Source organism: Euprymna scolopes, chromosome 23 (genome assembly GCF_053919585.1).
Source record: "Euprymna scolopes isolate OS-2025 chromosome 23, ASM5391958v1, whole genome shotgun sequence".
NCBI classification, from domain to species: Eukaryota; Metazoa; Mollusca; class Cephalopoda; order Sepiida; family Sepiolidae; genus Euprymna; species Euprymna scolopes.
Window position 1 is genome coordinate 10,135,102 of NC_136504.1, and position 21,067 is coordinate 10,156,168.

A 21,067-nucleotide genomic window follows, 5' to 3' on the forward strand; every position below is an offset into this window, starting at 1 on the left:
GATAGTGTTTTCTGCTAGACGGGTGTTTTTTGTGAAAGTTTGGCGAGGGAGACCATAGAATGGAGCTCAGCCGAGCACCTGCCATGAAAATGACGATAAAGCAGAGAAAAACTCGCAACATCTCTTCTGTGAGAAAGAGGTTGCAGGAAAGAGAAAAGAACATTCCCCACAAGGCTACGAAGTCTATTTTGAACTCTATCAAGGCAGGATGTCCTTTCTAGCAGCTCCTGCCCAGATGTGGCAACAATACTCCATCTTTGGATGTACCTGGCTCTTATATAGATAGAGAATTGCCTCAGCAGTGAGATATCTACTGGATCAATAGAAGGATCCCACCATTTTTCCAGCGGCCTTGGAAAGTGTCTTAAGTGGGCGATTAATCTGGAATTTGTTTATGTTGGACTTGAAGACATCCAAGTTGTAGTCAGGTGGGAAACAGGCAAATGGGAGAAAATTCCACAGGTGTGTACTTCTCAGAAAGAAGCTTTGTTCATGGAATCTACATTTTGATTTAGGCACAGATAAAGTGTGGGGGAAATTACTGACTATAATTATATAGATTAGATGAGTCCAATCTCTCACGGGATATGAATTCTCTGCTTTTTAATATAATTTTGCGATTTTTTTTTTAATTCTATTCAGAAAAGTGGATTTCTGAATTTACAAATTGCTGAATATGAATTCTTTGCTAGACTCCACTTTAAAAAAAAGACTCCACTTTAAAAAAAAACCCAAAAAAATCCATAAAAACAAAAAAGCATATTTTTTCCAGCTCGCTACAACTTGAAATTTTTTTCTTTTCTCTCTTGCTTCATCTTTTTCTGTCTTTTCCTGTCTTTTCTCTTTGTTTTTTCCTGTCTTTTCTCTTTTTCTCTCGTCTTGATGTGCATCCTTTCTTTCTCTTTTGGCAGTTTTTTTACATAGTAGTCACTTCTTACTGAGATCCAGAAGCCACTCGGGGATAAGGGTTATTGTGTGCACAGTAATCAATGGGATAATATCGTAGTAATCATTAGTATTGGAGATTTGATAAAGTGTCTTACTTAAGTGGGCGATTAATCTGGAATTTGTTTATGTTGGACTTGAAGACATCCAGGTTATAGTCAGGTGTGAAACAGGCAAACAAGAGAGTTCCACAGTCGTGCACTTCTAAGAAAGAAGCTTTATTCATGGAATTTACATTTTGATTTAGGCACAGATAAAGTGTGGGGGAAATTATTCACAGTAGTTTCAGCTAGACGGGTGGGTCTTGCGAATGATTGGCGAGAGGGGGGGGTCAGAGATTGGAGCTCAGACGAACACTTGCCATGGAAATAACGATAAAACAAAGACAGGCTCGCAACGTCTCTTCTGTGGGAGAGAGGCTGCAGCAAAGAGAAAAAGGCATCCCCACTAGGCCGCGAAGTCTATTTTGTACTCTGTCAAGGCAGGATAGGCTGTTTTTAGTAGCTCCTGCCTAGATGTGACAGCAGTATTCTATCCTTGAACGTACTTGACTTTTATATAAATAAAGAATTGTATCAGTAGTGAGATATCTTCTGGAGCGGTAGAAGGATCCTACCATTTTTCCAGCGACCTTGGCAACAGACTTGATGTACGTGTTCCATTTCAGGTCAGGAGTAAAGGTCAATCCCAGTTGTGGTTGTGAAGTCTAAAGGTATAAGATTAAACTCCAACTCTGACTTTTAGTATCCCAAAACTTCCGACTCGGATTCATTATTTTAAAATCTTCCCATATTCAGACTGTCTGTTAATTCTTTGGAGATGAAAAACACTGATTCCGATAACTTCCAGAAACTTTATGAGTTTGACTTTAACTTCTAAAACAAAATCCAACAATCAAATACCATGCATAAACTAAAAGCCTCAAATTAAAAAAAATGATCAACAGATGTCAATAGGAATCAAACCAATGTGTAAACAATAAACTACAAAATATTACAATAATCATACTAAAATCTAATGTGTAAACAATAAACTACAAAATATTAAACTAATCATACTAAAATCTAATGTGTAAACAATAAACTACAAAATATTACACTAATCATACTAAAATCTAATGTGTAAACAATAAACTACAACATATTAAACTAATCATACTAAAATCTAATGTGTAAACAATAAACTACAAAATATTAAACTAATCATACTAAAATCTAATGTGTAAACAATAAACTACAAAATATTACACTAATCATACTAAAATCTAATGTGTAAACAATAAACTACAAAATATTACACTAATCATACTAAAATCTAATGTGTAAACAATAAACTACAAAATATTACACTAATCATACTAAAATCTAATGTGTAAACAATAAACTACAAAATATTAAACTAATCATACTAAAATCTAATGTGTAAACAATAAACTACAAAATATTACACTAATCATACTAAAATCTAATGTGTAAACAATAAACTACAAAATATTAAACTAATCATACTAAAATCTAATGTGTAAACAATAAACTACAAAATATTACACTAATCATACTAAAATCTAATGTGTAAACAATAAACTACAAAATATTAAACTAATCATACTAAAATCTAATGTGTAAACAATAAACTACAAAATATTACACTAATCATACTAAAATCTAATGTGTAAACAATAAACTACAACATATTAAACTAATCATACTAAAATCTAATGTGTAAACAATAAACTACAAAATATTAAACTAATCATACTAAAATCTAATGTGTAAACAATAAACTACAAAATATTACACTAATCATACTAAAATCTAATGTGTAAACAATAAACTACAAAATATTACACTAATCATACTAAAATCTAATGTGTAAACAATAAACTACAAAATATTACACTAATCATACTAAAATCTAATGTGTAAACAATAAACTACAAAATATTAAACTAATCATACTAAAATCTAATGTGTAAACAATAAACTACAAAATATTACACTAATCATACTAAAATCTAATGTGTAAACAATAAACTACAAAATATTACAATAATCATACTAAAATCTAATGTGTAAACAATAAACTACAAAATATTACACTAATCATACTAAAATCTAATGTGTAAACAATAAACTACAAAATATTAAACTAATCATACTAAAATCTAATGTGTAAACAATAAACTACAAAATATTACACTAATCATACTAAAATCTAATGTGTAAACAATAAACTACAAAATATTAAACTAATCATACTAAAATCTAATGTGTAAACAATAAACTACAAAATATTACACTAATCATACTAAAATCTAATGTGTAAACAATAAACTACAAAATATTACACTAATCATACTAAAATCTAATGTGTAAACAATAAACTACAAAATATTACACTAATCATACTAAAATCTAATGTGTAAACAATAAACTACAAAATATTAAACTAATCATACTAAAATCTAATGTGTAAACAATAAACTACAAAATATTACACTAATCATACTAAAATCTAATGTGTAAACAATAAACTACAAAATATTACAATAATCATACTAAAATCTAATGTGTAAACAATAAACTACAAAATATTACACTAATCATACTAAAATCTAATGTGTAAACAATAAACTACAAAATATTAAACTAATCATACTAAAATCTAATGTGTAAACAATAAACTACAAAATATTACACTAATCATACTAAAATCTAATGTGTAAACAATAAACTACAAAATATTACACTAATCATACTAAAATCTAATGTGTAAACAATAAACTACAAAATATTACACTAATCATACTAAAATCTAATGTGTAAACAATAAACTACAAAATATTAAACTAATCATACTAAAATCTAATGTGTAAACAATAAACTACAAAATATTACACTAATCATACTAAAATCTAATGTGTAAACAATAAACTACAAAATATTACAATAATCATACTAAAATCTAATGTGTAAACAATAAACTACAAAATATTACAATAATCATACTAAAATCTAATGTGTAAACAATAAACTACAAAATATTACAATAATCATACTAAAATCTAATGTGTAAACAATAAACTACAAAATATTACACTAATCATACTAAAATCTAATGTGTAAACAATAAACTACAAAATATTACACTAATCATACTAAAATCTAATGTGTAAACAATAAACTACAAAATATTACAATAATCATACTAAAATCTAATGTGTAAACAATAAACTACAAAATATTAAACTAATCATACTAAAATCTAATGTGTAAACAATAAACTACAAAATATTACAATAATCATACTAAAATCTAATGTGTAAACAATAAACTACAAAATATTAAACTAATCATACTAAAATCTAATGTGTAAACAATAAACTACAAAATATTACACTAATCATACTAAAATCTAATGTGTAAACAATAAACTACAAAATATTACACTAATCATACTAAAATCTAATGTGTAAACAATAAACTACAAAATATTACACTAATCATACTAAAATCTAATGTGTAAACAATAAACTACAAAATATTACAATAATCATACTAAAATCTAATGTGTAAACAATAAACTACAAAATATTACACTAATCATACTAAAATCTAATGTGTAAACAATAAACTACAAAATATTACACTAATCATACTAAAATCTAATGTGTAAACAATAAACTACAAAATATTACAATAATCATACTAAAATCTAATGTGTAAACAATAAACTACAAAATATTAAACTAATCATACTAAAATCTAATGTGTAAACAATAAACTACAAAATATTGCAATAATCATACTAAAATCTAATGTGTAAACAATAAACTACAAAATATTACAATAATCATACTAAAATCTAATGTGTAAACAATAAACTACAAAATATTACACTAATCATACTAAAATCTAATGTGTAAACAATAAACTACAAAATATTACAATAATCATACTAAAATCTAATGTGTAAACAATAAACTACAAAATATTAAACTAATCATACTAAAATCTAATGTGTAAACAATAAACTACAAAATATTACAATAATCATACTAAAATCTAATGTGTAAACAATAAACTACAAAATATTACAATAATCATACTAAAATCTAATGTGTAAACAATAAACTACAAAATATTACACTAATCATACTAAAATCTAATGTGTAAACAATAAACTACAAAATATTACAATAATCATACTAAAATCTAATGTGTAAACAATAAACTACAAAATATTACAATAATCATACTAAAATCTAATGTGTAAACAATAAACTACAAAATATTAAACTAATCATACTAAAATCTAATGTGTAAACAATAAACTACAAAATATTAAACTAATCATACTAAAATCTAATGTGTAAACAATAAACTACAAAATATTACAATAATCATACTAAAATCTAATGTGTAAACAATAAACTACAAAATATTAAACTAATCATACTAAAATCTAATGTGTAAACAATAAACTACAAAATATTAAACTAATCATACTAAAATCTAATGTGTAAACAATAAACTACAAAATATTAAACTAATCATACTAAAATCTAATGTGTAAACAATAAACTACAAAATATTACACTAATCATACTAAAATCTAATGTGTAAACAATAAACTACAAAATATTACACTAATCATACTAAAATCTAATGTGTAAACAATAAACTACAAAATATTACAATAATCATACTAAAATCTAATGTGTAAACAATAAACTACAAAATATTACACTAATCATACTAAAATCTAATGTGTAAACAATAAACTACAAAATATTAAACTAATCATACTAAAATCTAATGTGTAAACAATAAACTACAAAATATTAAACTAATCATACTAAAATCTAATGTGTAAACAATAAACTACAAAATATTAAACTAATCATACTAAAATCTAACCGAAAAAAAAATTATACTTAATCGATTGCACTTAGGTTACATTCTTTTAAACACTTGTACCTAATAGAAAGTGCTGCACCCCTGTTATGCACAACATGCTAAGAGAAACTCATTGTTAAGCATATATATTAGTAGAGTGTGTTGACTTTATTCCATATTATCATGAGTCCAACCTTAAAGATTTCTTCAACAAAATAGAACCATCCAAAATAATAGATTTCCTAAAAGAAATAAATTTATTCACCAAAATATAAAACAAACTCCCAAATTTGGTGCACACAATAACATAGCAAAATTCTCACAAAATCTGCATAACCTTAAATGACCTTAAATGACCTTAGAATGGTTGATAGGTTGTTAAGCGCAAACAAACAAAACAAACATCAATATGTGAAGGGGGGAAATTATGTCTACGTTCCAACCTTTGTTAGAAGAAATCGCACCTATTCAATCCTTTTTATTAAATTGAGACAACTACGACTATTAACTATGTAAAAAAATTCAATGTCTTACAGAAGCAATGATGCAAAGGACTTAATTTTTAGGGCGAAGCAGCTTCGTATGTGTCTTGCATGTACATTGTTTGGTTAAGAAAGTGTGATGAATCCTCATATTTCAAGATATAGGATGATAAATTTTGTTGGCGGCTGAAATCTTATGAAAGATGCATATTTTTCTTTGCTTTCAGCGCATTACTGAAAAACAAACCGTTCAGTCTGTTACAATGGTGTAGAAGTGTAACCAAGAACTTAATAACATTGCTCTGGTTTTCTTTGTTTATTTACTTATAACCAATGATGTAGTTGTGGCCGTCCCCATCTAAAATGTGTCTCAGCAGAGAAATTACGCATATGAACAACAACAACAAACACCACCAGGATATAGATCAGCAAGTTACGATATTTAAAGTTGTCTGATTTACTGGCAATAGTTTTCCTTAATAAATCTGGTACTCATTCGAGGGATCATGTACAGGTTGCTAACAACCCCAATTGAAGTGGTGATAATGATTGAATAACCCCAATTGAACATGCCACATCCTGTGTTATGCAACTAAGCAGACAACACCTTATTAGGGTAAAGCATTTTGGATGAATACTTATTAAATAACCTCCAAATCAGTTGATCTGCTGTCAAACATGAAGCAAATAAAAGTTGAAATATCAAACAAAACTCATCATTTTTGTGACGTCAACTCTTGGTTATTTTTTGTTATATGCTTTAAAAAATAATTGTTTTCTTTCTGTTAATAATTAATATCTCCTGCAAATATTTTAATATTTTTCTTTTTTTTTAATATCCTACAAGATTATTATTTTATTTTAAAAAATTTTTGGAGGATATTGATTATTTTATTAAAGTATTTTTCAGGGATATTAATCATTTTTTAAATATATTTTGCAAAGAGATTGTCATTGTTATTTATTTTACTACATAGACCATTTTCATACACTGCGTTGCCATAGGCCTCCAGCACAGCCCTTCCACAAGTAGATTATTTTATTTTCAAAAATATTTTCAGAATATATAAATCTTTTTTTTAAATATTTGGCAAAGAGATTATTTTATTTTATAAAAATATTTTCAGAGGATATCAATCTATTTTTTTTTGTTTTGAAAATATTTTACAGGGAGATTATGATTCCTTGCAAGTTGTTACAAGCAAATACCAAAGATCCTGAAGAAAAAACAGAAGTGTCAAAAGGTGTTTTATTGGAACTTGGTTCCAGGTGAGTTGCTCTTTGACTTCAAACAAAGAACATAGAATTTAATATAAATATGAATCCTTAAAAAGCTGTGTCATAGAGCAGCAAAATGGTAGTATTTTTACTACTGCTTATATGAAAAATAAATACTGATAAGCTTCAAGATCATTGGTTACAATTCTGTAAGACTATATACTGCCTCTTAGATCATTACAGCCCTTAACTTTCATCTTCTGTTCTGGCCATGTTGTCTCTCATATTGGTGATCATCAAGGATGTGTGTACTCGTTTATACGTTATGTTCAAAAGCAAAATAAAAAAAGATTCAAATAAAAAAAAACAAACACGGATATTAGTGGCCAGGCAAAGCCACAGGGGAGACAACCGAAGCAGCAAAACTGAAGCTGGCCTGCAGGACACTGTATATACAAATGTAGGCAAATTTGCGCATATTTTATTGGTTGAAAATATAGATTCTTTTTTACAAGTCGTCATAAAATTTTAACCATAGAATAATATTATAATCTTCAAAAAGCTTGCAAATTTTCATGTAATTTCGTCCCATAGAACCAAAGATATGAACATTCCAATATTCAATTTGCTACAAGTATAGATATATCCATATATTAGGTTGGTGCAAAAAATGTCATTTTTTGACATATATTTATATATATATATATATATATATATATATATATATATATATATATATCTATCTCTGATAAAAATTACATTATTTTTACACATCCTTTTAAATCTTTGTATTATTTTTGTGATTTATCAAATACTAGCAGGGGGGGATACCCGGCGATGCCCGGGTGCCTTGAGGTAAATCAAAACTCCGGGAGGTGGGGGTTAAATAATAAAAAAAAAATGTTTTGGTAGGTGAGTATGAGAATCGAACCTGTACCCTTGAATTGGAAATTAATGTGTGAAAAAAAAAAAAACGGGCGACGTTAGCCATTAGGCCACCGCAACATACAACATACACAGGTTTTAATTTATTTATTTAACTATAAAAACAGGTGTGCGCAATAAAAATTAACTCTGCTGCTTCCATTTGACCTAATTAAGAAGGTCAAATAGAAGTCATGCAGTTGTTTACCAAAATGTGACTGCTTTTTTGAGGGAAACCAGCTCCAAATTGTCCAGATTGAATAGCAATTGTCTGATGTACAACATTGATCAAAGCTGATTGCTTCTGGACACTTCCCGGCGCAATGCCGAGGATTTGTTAACTTAGAATTAGTTTCGCTTTTTATACGAAAAAGCCTCATCAACACGCGAGAAGCCAAAATAGCAATAATTTTGTAAAAGTCGACATAAATAAATCTAGATGTGACGCGCTTTCCCAAATCGTACATATTATTATTTAGGACCCATATAAACAGTTGTAAGCGATCGTAACGACCCCAGAACCGTGTGCGAGAAAAGCCTTTTGAAGACATACACGAAATGTTCACACACATTTTGCTTTTTATATATATAGATTCCTAGTTTATATTTTATATAAATTTTTATTATTCTTTCTAATATTTACTCATACTTTATGTTATGATTTTGTGGTAAAAAAACCACATTTTGTGTGAACATGTATGCAGGTATTTTGCTTGGACATATATGCAAGTATTTCGCTTGAACATGAATGCAAGTATTTGGTGAGTTGTAAATTCCACATGTGATTATGTAATCTTGTTGATGGTTCCACAGATTCATCTTAAGAATATACTTGTATTATTTGAAGAATTCTTTGTTTTGTAAATGTTTTATAAAGAATAATTTTCTGATATGATGTAGCATTAATATTTATAATGTTTGATGCTTGATTAACGAAGTTGTAAACCAATGTATTTCAGGTGAAAACATTATTACACACTTATGTGGCATGTCGAAATTAGTATAAGTTGACAAAATTATGAAAAATAATACAATAGATGTGTTAGATATATTTTTAACAAAAAAAGTCATCTACAATTTTTTATTTATTGCATACTATTATCCTCATCTTTCTTAGTTGTTGATTCACGACGTTTCGGCCAACTATTCCTCTGGCCTTCATCAGGTGGTAACTGTGATGGGATAGGAACTCCAAATCTCCTAACTGCATTCTCAGCAATTACTGCAATCCATAGTTGTTGTCGTCTTACCTCGTTTTGGTCAAGTAAGCCTCTGGCCGGCTTTGGGTAGGATTGAAACTGCTATCTTCAGACAATTCTCACCTGGAACCGTAGAGTTTCAACGTCTCTATCAACTACGCCACGGGCCCCGAAGAGCGATCAAGGTTGGATTTTTTGGTCTTATAAATCCACGTTTATTTATTATCTGATCTTCCATACCACCTGACAAAAGCCAGGGGAATAGTTGGCCGAAACGTTGTGAAACAACAACTAAAAAGATGAGGATAATATTCTGCAATAAAAAAAAATGAATAAATAATACTCATCTCAATAATGAATTCCAATTAAATAATATTTATCCACAATTATGTTTTGCCATTTTGTGTTTAAAAATGAAGACCCTTAATTTAACTCAAGGGAGATAAGGCAGTTTGTCTTATTTTATTTTGTCTACTGAGTCAGTTTTAATAATTTTTGGAATTTATACTAATTTTGACATGCCATGTAAGTACCTGATAATCTTTTCATCTAAAATGCGTTGGTTTAAAATATTACTAATCTACACAAGCACCTAATTTTCTATTGCTTCTGGCAGATGTTACGGACGAGCATTGAAAATTTACCCTGAATGCACTTCTCTCTGGCATGATCTGGGTGTCAACTTCCTTTACCAATCACGTGAACTGATTGATCGCTACAATGATGAGGACCAAATGGATCATTCTGAGGTGAAAATCAGACTCCAAAAATCCGTGGATACATTGAAGCAGGCCATAACTCTTGACCCACAGAACTGTAAACATTGGGATGCATTGGGGACTGTCCTTTGTTCAGAAGGTGTGCTTTTATTTTTTACTCATTATTTATGTTTTTTAATTCTTCTTTTGCTATTGAATTAATAATTATCCTCCAATCTTAGTATAAATTTTCATCCCGTCGAGGCTGACAATAGCTGTTATAGACAAGCAGCATTTATTCATTTATTACACATGAATCAAATGATGGCATTTCTTTCCTTGATAAATATAACCTTCCAATTTTTTGTGACCCACAATTATACCAAAAATATTGCAACAAATACGAAAACTAAAATTGTCATTCTGCTCAACTCTATTGTTTGGCATCACGTTCACTAACAGAAATTCTGATCTAACACTTGCAATCAGATAAATTTTTGTCGCACACATTATCTCCCTTAATAGACATCACACATTTGTTAAAGAGGCTGTTACGTTTTTAAAGCAAATATGCATGAAAAAAATAATTTCAATAGTTTTAGACTCCTCATCATGTTATAAGCACTGTAATCTTCAAGAAAATTGGTTATTTTATAACATATCAATTCTTCCAATCATTTTATATCGAATCCAGTCATTTTTGGTAAAGGTTTTTTATTTTTCAAGTTCTTTAATCTTCGAATATTTATACATGTTTTGCTTGGTTGTTGTTTTTGTTTTTGACTTTGCAGAACATGATGAAAGTTTGTAAAGGGAAAGTAAACAAAAATCAACAACATCAGTATTTGATGCATTTTAGGTCAGGAAGCCGATATCTTCAGACAGCCTGATCTGATAGCACAAATCTTTAATAAAAAAAAAAAAAATAAAAAAAACGCAATGCAACCTATTGATGTGAGTTAATTTTTTCGTTTCAGATTGTTTCAACCCCAAATTAGCTCAGCATTGTTTCATCAAATCCATCCAAATGGAAAACAATGTAAGAAATATTTCTTGTTTTTTTAGCTTGTCTTGAAAACGTTTTCAAAAAATTCCTTTTGGATCCTGATATTTCTATTAACCTTCGCTGCCTTGGTTAATAATGTTCTTGTATACAGGTAAATTAGTGTTCAGAAGAGAAGTTTTGTTAAATTTTCTATTCCTCAATCAACTTATTTTGTTTACTATCTGACTTTTTTTAATTATGAAAAAATCCAAATAGAATTTTGTCAACTAATGACAAACTAATGCAAATTGGTTTTGTTTTAAAAAAGAAATAAATCTTCAGTCATTTCACAATTTTCAATCAATTACAAGGAAAATATTTGAGAGAATATATTTATAAAGATTTACTCGTGTAATATACATACCCCCTCGCCACACACGCACACACCTAATTGTATTTAACATTTGCAAAAATGTATGCATGGAGTTTTTACAGTAATTTGAAAATTAAAAAAAAAAGCAACAAGTCTGTAATTAAAAATTTATAAATCTAAAACGGATCGAAACAAGAGAAAACTTTTGAAATTGTCCCATCACTATTGTTGATACACTCTACCAATTTGCACTGCTAGTTTCTCTCTTTTTTTTTTTTATTAGAGTTTTTTGTATGGAGTCATTTTTATCCAGATGCCGGTTTGTAAAAATGCAAGGATAATTTAATTCATGCCTATTTTATTTGTTTAAAATAAACATTTATAGTTTTAACTGAAATTAAATATTGGCTTGCTGATTCCTTTTTAGAGTTGATAATTACGTAACTTCTTATTGACAAATTTTTTGTTTTAGATGCTGATTATATTTTATTATTATTGCTACTACTACTACTACTATCCTGCTGTAATTCATGTTGTCTATTTACAAAAATATTGTTATTTTGTAGAATGCTGTTGCTTGGACTAATTTAGGTGCACTCTACCTAAGGAGTAACAATTTACAGGTAACGTAATTTTATCTAATATATGTATATATTTTTGTTTAACTAAAAAAAAGGGGAATAATCTGTTTATGATTCTGCTTTGTGGAACAACCTATCCAAGTTTAAAGTCACATTGGGCCAAACATTCAGATGCTAAATAGATGTACACAACTTCTAACTCTTCATTTACATGGCTTATTACACTTTGTTATTTTGTGTCAAAAGAAAAAGCTGTCATTTCTGTTGATGCCAATTGGGAAACTGAATTTGCAGAGAACTCTAAAAGAAAAAAAAAAAAAACCCGGACTGGATTCTTGGCAACATTCTCCACTCTAACACGTTCAGTCCGGTTTTCGAGAGCTCCACTGGACTCAACTCATCCCCGACCTCTTCACTGCTGGCCTTATATTGTCTCATTCATGCAAATAAGTATGCGATCGAACCTGATGATTTGTCGCTTTTTCGTGCCCCGTTTTTTGAGTTTGCACATGCCACCCTTAGCAGTCCGCCTCCATGACTGCAGTCACACCAAAATTTTCCCTACAAGAACTAATCTGTATACTATTAAAACATTGATGTTGTGGTTTGTATGCTTGCTTGTCATTGTGCACACTTTTTATTTGTGCATGAATGTTCTAAATGATGAGGTTGAATAAATAGTGGTAGAAATTGAAAGATGCAAATAATTAAAAGGGAGAGAAATAAAGGAAGATAGAATGTAGAGGAAAAGAGAGGGGGGAGACAAATAAAAAAAAAATGACTTATCAAGTAAGAAATATATATTTACTTGAAAATGGATGATGTCATGAAATAAGCTTCTTTTCGTTTTTTTGTAAGTTACCAAAAAAAGTGTAGCAGTTGTCTAAGGTTGTTTATTGCTTGGTGGCTGCCATTGTGGCTGGCTCCCCAAATTGTGCAGAACAAAAGCCAGTTGATGCAAATTATCAACCAGAGCTGTTGGTGACCCCTGTGTTTCACTTGAATTTCATCGGGTTTTGGCTGCAAAGGAGCTGTCAACTACATTGATAACTAACAACAGTCTTTTAAAAAGAAGTACAAATAATCCCCTTAGAGTTGCGTAAGTCTTTTCGTTTTTTTTGCAATCTGTAAGTTGCAATTTGGCTTATAGAAAGTTAAATGAGTTTTCATGACTTGGTTACAATTTATTTGTGCTGTAAAGTTATTCTAAGTTTATTTTATGGTCCTTATGCACAGAGGGCTCAAGAACATGACAACCAGTCTTCATAAAATTGGACTCCAAACTCTGACTTTCATAATTCTATTGTTTATATTAAATTTCTCTCTGGTACTACCAGATCAGGCTGTCTGAAGATACCAGCTTCCTGACCTAAAATGCACTAAACATTAATCTTGTTTTTTTTTTTTTTGATGTTTCTGAATTTTTGAGATGAAGATTGGTTATTCATATTGTTTGAATTCATCAGACTACTGTTCTTATCTTGAATGTCATTTTCACAATGTTTTGGTCGATGTAACCTCCAACCTTCTTCCGGTGTATATTGTTGAACTTGGAAATGTTTCTGTCAAACACGGGAATTTGGAGCAGAACCCTTTACTTTCTTCACTGGGGTAGCATGCCTTTGTTTTGTCAGTCATGATTGGATAGAGTAAGTAATTCGCAAGTGTACTTTTTGGTCACTTCCACTGAGGATTGAACCGTCAACCTTTAGGAGAATATAACTTTTACAATTGATTTTTCCCAGTACTCTAACCACTGCGCCACGGGTCCTTGCGGTCAATTCTAGTACAAAGTTTTTAGGAGCCTTAAACCTATTTTCATTTCTAGTTGTAAATATCACTATTTATTACTAATTATTACTATATATTAATGTATATCTATATATATATTATTTATTTTTACTTATTACTTGTATATATTATCTGTTATTTATAATAAACGGTTCCCATATCGTATTGAATTCTATGCTAGGTCTACTTAGTAATTGGTTATCTCCCAGCATATGTGCTGCTGCTTTGCAATGAGAACAGTTGTCCGATGAATATAAATTGCTTTTTGCCTTTCCAAAACTCAATCATATTCCGCAAAGACAAAAACAACAATTTTCTTCTACAAAACAATCAAAGCAAACACCATAAATTAATATTTGAAATGTAAAGAACCTGATGCATTAAATCTATTTCCCAAATTACTGGATTTGGCATTAAATGACTTGAAAAAGGTTTAATATACCATAAAACAAAACAACAAATATATAAAATTCCATTGTTAGATCCAGGTACGTTGAGTCGGAGAAAATTCATTCAATCCTCCAGCTTTTCTTTCCCCAATTCTCTCGTTCAGCGATTCAACTACCTCGCTTCAGTTTCTGATGAATCCCTGTTTTGGATGAAGGGTCCACACTTTTTTACTTCCACTTGCTCTGGGCTCCTCATACCATTACCTTCTGCCTCCAATGCATGGAAGTGAGATGGCGCTTTCTATTCCCCCCCCCCCCCCAAAGAAATTCACTTTTATTTGCTTTTTGCTTTCCTCCACCTTCTTACCCTTTCTTCTTTTTTGTTTTATCCTTTCTTTATTTCCATTCTCTCATTCCTTTCTTTATTTCTTTTTTACTTCTTTGAAAATTATTTTCCCTAAAACTCTATCGGCTCCAACATAAACCTTATCCCTGAGTGGCCTCTGGACCTTGATAAGTGGTGATCCCCATGTAAAAAAAACAAAAAAAACAAAAAAAAAACATGAAGTGCTATAATCCCTTATGACGTCATCCATTTTCAAGGAATTACTTTCTTGTAAAAATATTAGTATAAATTAATATCAGAGTTAAGAAATTAAGTATTCAATAATAATAATAATAATAATAATAATATATATATATATATATATATATATATATATATATATATATGTATATAAATAAATACTGATTGAATGGATTCTAGTTTTTAATTTTTTTTTTGATTTCAAGAATATCTCTCGTTAATCAAGTATTTATGATTCTCTTTCAGTTGGCTCATGAAGCTTTTAAAGTTGCTCAAAGTCTTGACCCCAGTTATGTGGGTTGCTGGATTGGACAGGTAAATATTGTAGCCTTTTTGTTTAAAAGTATATTATTTAGAGCATTATAGAATTGAACAAAATGTAGAAAATGAAATGGAAACAAAGAACTGTACGTCACAACACAATAAATATTGAATTATAAGTGAAATGAATGGTATATATATATATATATATATATATATATATATATATTGCCATGTTGCAGTAATGAAAATATCCAAAAATTATGAAAACTGGAAAGGTAGAAAATTAATTATTAAAAAATAAATGTTTTTGGAGAAATTAGCAATTGCAGCTTACATAATAACTGAAGAGTGCACCTATTAGCAAGGGAGATAATTTTTGAATTCTATCAAAAATTTATGCTAATTAAATCCATCCATCCATAGCCTTGAGCCCCTATAAGGGCATAGGCCATCTACAACTTTGTAGATGCTTTTGTAGCAAGAAGTTCTTTTCCGGAGTGAGGGTGCTGGTCCCACGCCCAACCTTTCCAGAAGGTATGTACAGTGCTTAGCCTTCCCAAATGGTCACCCATCTGGTACTGGCCAAGCTCAATGTTGTTTGACTTTGGTGATCTGCGGTAAACCAGTGTGTCAACGTGATGGGGCCATACATAGGCCAATTCAAACTATGGGTTATTTATCGTGTGTTTATGTCACACGTGGCAAAATAAACATGGTGGAATCATTTTTTTGTTGAAGCATGTAAATACATGTTTTATGTAATATTCCAGAAATATTTAACTAATTGTGACATGACAATTGGGTAGATAACATTGTAATTAAAAATATACATATCACAACCATTTCACGTCTCAATTTCTGAGAGACCCATACCTGATGCACATCTAGACATCTGTAGCTTTGGTACAACATGAACATTTTTCTTGTTTTAGTGTCTAGCCTGTTAATGTGTTTTTATGGCCAGTTAGTAATGCGAAAGCTGTGTGTTATGACTAACATAGAAAGTTGGTTCATACCAGTTACTTTTTTTTTGTTTGTAAGTTGTGGTTTGCAAATTTTTCTTATATGGTGTATATATTCTTTCTCAAATTTTTCTCTCATTTTCGCATGTTAAATTCAATTATTCTCTTCAGTGACAAGGTATTTGTATTGTTTCAACTCTTCTAGGTCTTTGATGTCAGTATCTTTATCAAGCTGTATGTTTTCTACCTGTGGAACAGAGCATGTATGAGTGCGTAGGAAAATATCTGCAGGAGCTTTAAGATAGCTGGCTTGCAAAGATATTAGCAGCAGTAGCTGAAAAAAAAGCATATATGCAAATTAGTGGTCGAGAGAAGCAAAATGTGTGTCAAAAAAGATGAATGTGTTAAGTCGAAAACAAGAAATGGCTGACTACAGCCGTCATGTAGTGGAGTAGAAAGAAAAACGGTTGCCAGGTGAGATGGACAGGTGGCTCCGCAGTGATAGTGAGAGACTTTTAAGCTGCTGTCGAAATGGCGGGGTTTTGTTAATCTCATAGCAGACAAAATGAACAGTTAGAAAAAAAACAGAAGAATTGTTTGCAAAGTAATGTTAATAAACGCCTTTTGCTAAAATAAAAAAATTATTTTTGTTTATTTGCTCCTTTTTGCATTGTGGGGGTTTGATAGAGGTTTGATCTGTAACAAACACTGTTTGAATGTAACGGCTATGCTATACACACATTTTCTTCCCAGTTCCGAGGGAGCACTTAGCAGATTTATCATCTGTTATTTAAAGGGTAGTTTTGTCTGTGTGTATGTGTGCTTGTATATCCTGCTAAAAGTAAAAAAAAACTAAAAACAAAGAACCACAAAATTGGTATATTTTTTTAAATCAGTGTTGCCCTGGATAAATAATATCTAAAATTTAGAAAATATTATTCATTTCTTTGAAATAAAATATGATTCTATTTTATCCCAGGAGAGTCTCCTCTTAGGCATTACATCTTCTTTGAAAGATTATGACCTGCTATTTGAGGCTTCCCTATTGAGATGTCTACAAGTCTGGTCATGGCTGTTTTTGTATTCTTCCAAAATACCTCTCGGATGTGGGGTGGGGGTGGAGGACTTTCCTGTATGTTAAATAGACCGCATGTCACTTTTTTTTTTTTTGCTATGGGACACAAGTAAATAAAGTTTTTTTTATTTTTTTTTTTATTTATTTATTTTTTATATTAATGGGAATATTCTTAGCACATTCTGATCTTAAGATCTGGTTTGCATGGAACCCAATCATTTTATCTGAATTAAATATGGCTTAGTTTGGTCTTCTCAGATATTAACTTTTCTTTTGAGAAGGGTGTTGGTTTATTATTGGCCGTCTTTTTCCTGATTCCAGCAATGTAATCCAAACTCAGTGGGTCACATTTTTTTTTTCCTGGTTAGTTATAAACTGAAGAGTTATTATTCAAGGGAGATAATTCTCATTAAGGTAGCATTACATTTATTAGTAATGAAAATATTTTATTTATTAAAAAAATTTGTTCATTTCATTGAAGAGATTGTTTAAATTATTGTAGGCCTTCATTGCTGAATCTGTTGGCCACGAAGATGCCATGGATTTGTTTCGTCATACGACAGAATTAAGCAACCATGTGAGTCTATTTCTTTTTATTTTGCTTTTGTTTTCTATTTTGTGTTGGCTATTCATTTATTTGGAAATAATAGAAACAAATGCAGTTCAGTTGAAATCATATCAGCTTGTGTGTATGTATAATATATATATATATATGTCTCTACCATTATATTAAAGGAATTTTGTCTGTGTGCATGTTAGTTTGTTCCCTATAGACTTGGAAATGGCTGTGCCGAATTTTTAAAAATTTCACAAGAAGAGACTTAATGTGCCTGGAAGTGTTCTGATGTAGGTTTTGTATCGGAATGCTATTGATAATCGAAAATATGCGATTAAAGAAAGACGTCCAATTTTGATCAAAGTTAACACTTTTATACAACCTAACATCACAAGTTCATTTGAGAAGTTTTATCATCACACAAGCAAAAAGGCTTAGCCTATAAAATCAGCTACAGATTCTTTTATAAAATAGAGGCGTGTTTGAAATGAATGTTTCTTTTTAGAGCACAATTGAACTATAATACGTGACTCTTGTATGTTTAACTTTAATTAAAGTGATTATGTAAAAATAATTTCATAAAATAAACAGTTGGTTCTTTGATAAGACCTTGATGCGTTCGAAATGAATGTTTTTGTTCAGAGCACAATCGAGTCATGATACTTGACTTTTGCATTTTAAACTTTTAATGAAGCCATTGTTTACTGATAATTTTATAAAATCAACAATTGATTCTCTATGGTGCAATGTAAACTAAAATGTATTGTGGGCATAATCATATAATCATTGCAGGAAGGCATGTGAAGCTTTCTTCCGGTACACTGCGGGGGTGGGGGCGTGTTCCTAACAAGAGCAGACAATCAATTGATTTGTTTAAAAAGATGGGTGATTTCACTGATTTTGATGACAAAGTGTGAGAAGGGTAGGACATTTGTTGATCCTCATTCAATTCTGGACAAAATCGGGTTGCTCTGCTAGTATATATATATCTTGATCCACCTAACCACCAGTACATGTAAGAATATTTTAAAATATTTGAATTTCAGATCTAAAAATATCAAATTATAATTGTTGACTTTAAATATGAATAAATGTGTTCCGTAATTTCATTGAATAAAAATATTTGATTAAATTTCATGTTTTTAATGATTAAACTAACATTAGTTTTGTTTTTTAAATACTTTTTTTTTTAAAACGAATGACACAAATTATTTATAAAAGATTAAATTTTATCATGAGTATACATTCAATTTTTTGATAAGAATAATGTTTTTCTTTTTTCTTCTTTTTCTTTAAAAAGTCCGAATCTTGCATTGGTTATGGTCACTGGGTTTGCTCTACTCTTCTGGATCCAAACAAAGTCAACACCGAATTATATCGATACAGTATTGAACAGCTTTCTGCAGTTCCAGCTGCATCAGATGCGCTTGCAAAATATACAGGTACGTGAAGGAGGAGGTGAATGCACTCCAGTTAATGATGACTGACTGTATCGGAGAAACTTTCTTCTAAAACATTTTCATACCCTAGGGATGAAAGCCACTTTACACTAACCTTGAACTTCAGCATGTCAGTTCAGTCAGGGAAACAGGAACCCAAAAGAGAATTCCAAAGTCTAGAAGTATTAGGGAAGAACCTACTAGAGCAGAAGCCTTTCTTACATTTAAGGATTGTTACTATGTAGGGGTGATATTTTGCTGCTTGTCAGGTTTTTCAGAGGCATTTATATTTAGGTGGTACTATGGCTTGTAGTTTGTAGGAGCATCTACCATTAAAATATTTGTAAAAGAGGCAGACGGATGGAACATTTCATCAATGTGGGACCTATTAAGTTTGCGACTCTTTTGAACCCTGTCTAGGAGAGAAAGATTAGTAGCAGATGCACCAGCCCAGATATGGCAATAATGCTCCATTCATACTCTTAGGCATAAGTACTTTCTACCATGGTAGAGAGAGCCCACCTTCTTTGTAGCAGCATTGGCAATCCACTCAATGTGTCTGTTCCAACTCATGTTCCCTGTGAATGTTAAGCCGAGGAGTTTGAAAGAAGTACTTTCAGGTAATGTATCTTTAGTCATGACTACATGACTATTGGTGATTGAGAAGGTTTCTCGTAATTATTAAAGGAAAGTCTTGGCAACATTGAATGTTACCATCCATTTTTGTCCTTATTCCACCACAGACCTAGGGTTTCTGCCATTGCTTTGGATATGTGTTCATTCGTTTTCCCTTTGTGTCTTATAGAATGTGGTGTTGTCAGCAAATATACCCATCTCAGAGACTATTTTATCAGGGAGGTCATTTATGAATATCAGGAATAATCAATGTCTAAGGATCGACCCCCTGTGGCATACCTATATTTATATCATATCGTTTAGATTTATGATCATCGAGGACAACTTGGATTCTTCTCTTAAGAAGGATTTAATTATGTCTATTCATCCAGTAATACCACAGGATCTGATTTTCATGAGAAGACCATCATGTCATCCCCTGTCTTCTTGATTGCTGTGCAAAAGCTTTAGATATATCTAGGGCTACTGCCCTAGCCTCCCCTGCTTTATCCAGTGCATTGTATGTACATTCAGAGATTACAATTAGAATATCTGCAGTAGAATGGGCTTGTCTAAACCTATACTGTTAGTCGGTTAGAAGTTTAGCAGCTGTGAGGTAGTTGACTAGAGCTTGATTAATTATGGATGCAAATATTTTGGTGAAAAGAGAGGAGGTTAATGGGGTTGATAATTTAATGGGTCAATTCCACAGCAGACATCCTAACTGTGATCTCTGAACGTATATACCATTCACTGGACAAAGCTGGGGAGGGCAGAGCGGTAGCTCTAGATATATCTAAGGCTTTTGACAGGGTATGGCATGAGGGTCTCCTCAGTAAAATCAGATCATACGGTATCACTGGTAGAATACTTAACATAATTAAATCCTTCTTAGATAAGAGAAAAATCCAGGTTGTCCTCGACGGTCGTACATCTAAACAATATGATATAAATGCGGAGGTGCCCCAGGGTTCTATCCTTGGACCTCTATTGTTCCTGATATTCATAAATGACCTCCCCGACAACATTGCCTCTGAGATGGGTATATATGCTGATGACACTACACTCTATGGCAGGCACGACAGGA

The 21,067-nt window shown here is 30.7% G+C and overlaps 1 protein-coding gene across 2 annotated transcripts in view; it reads left to right on the forward strand.

Annotated features, from left to right (window-relative positions):
• Positions 1–21,067, forward strand: part of LOC145245741 (tetratricopeptide repeat protein 37-like) — a 155,618-nt gene that overhangs the window by 84,140 nt on the left and 50,411 nt on the right. For both annotated transcript variants that reach the window (XM_080107339.1, XM_080107338.1), the window contains exons 24-30: positions 7,496–7,594; positions 10,283–10,524; positions 11,342–11,403; positions 12,289–12,345; positions 15,316–15,384; positions 17,873–17,947; positions 19,227–19,368. In XM_080107339.1, coding sequence (XP_079963465.1) covers positions 7,496–7,594; positions 10,283–10,524; positions 11,342–11,403; positions 12,289–12,345; positions 15,316–15,384; positions 17,873–17,947; positions 19,227–19,368 — 746 coding nt within the window. The remainder of the gene's footprint in view (positions 1–7,495; positions 7,595–10,282; positions 10,525–11,341; positions 11,404–12,288; positions 12,346–15,315; positions 15,385–17,872; positions 17,948–19,226; positions 19,369–21,067) is intronic.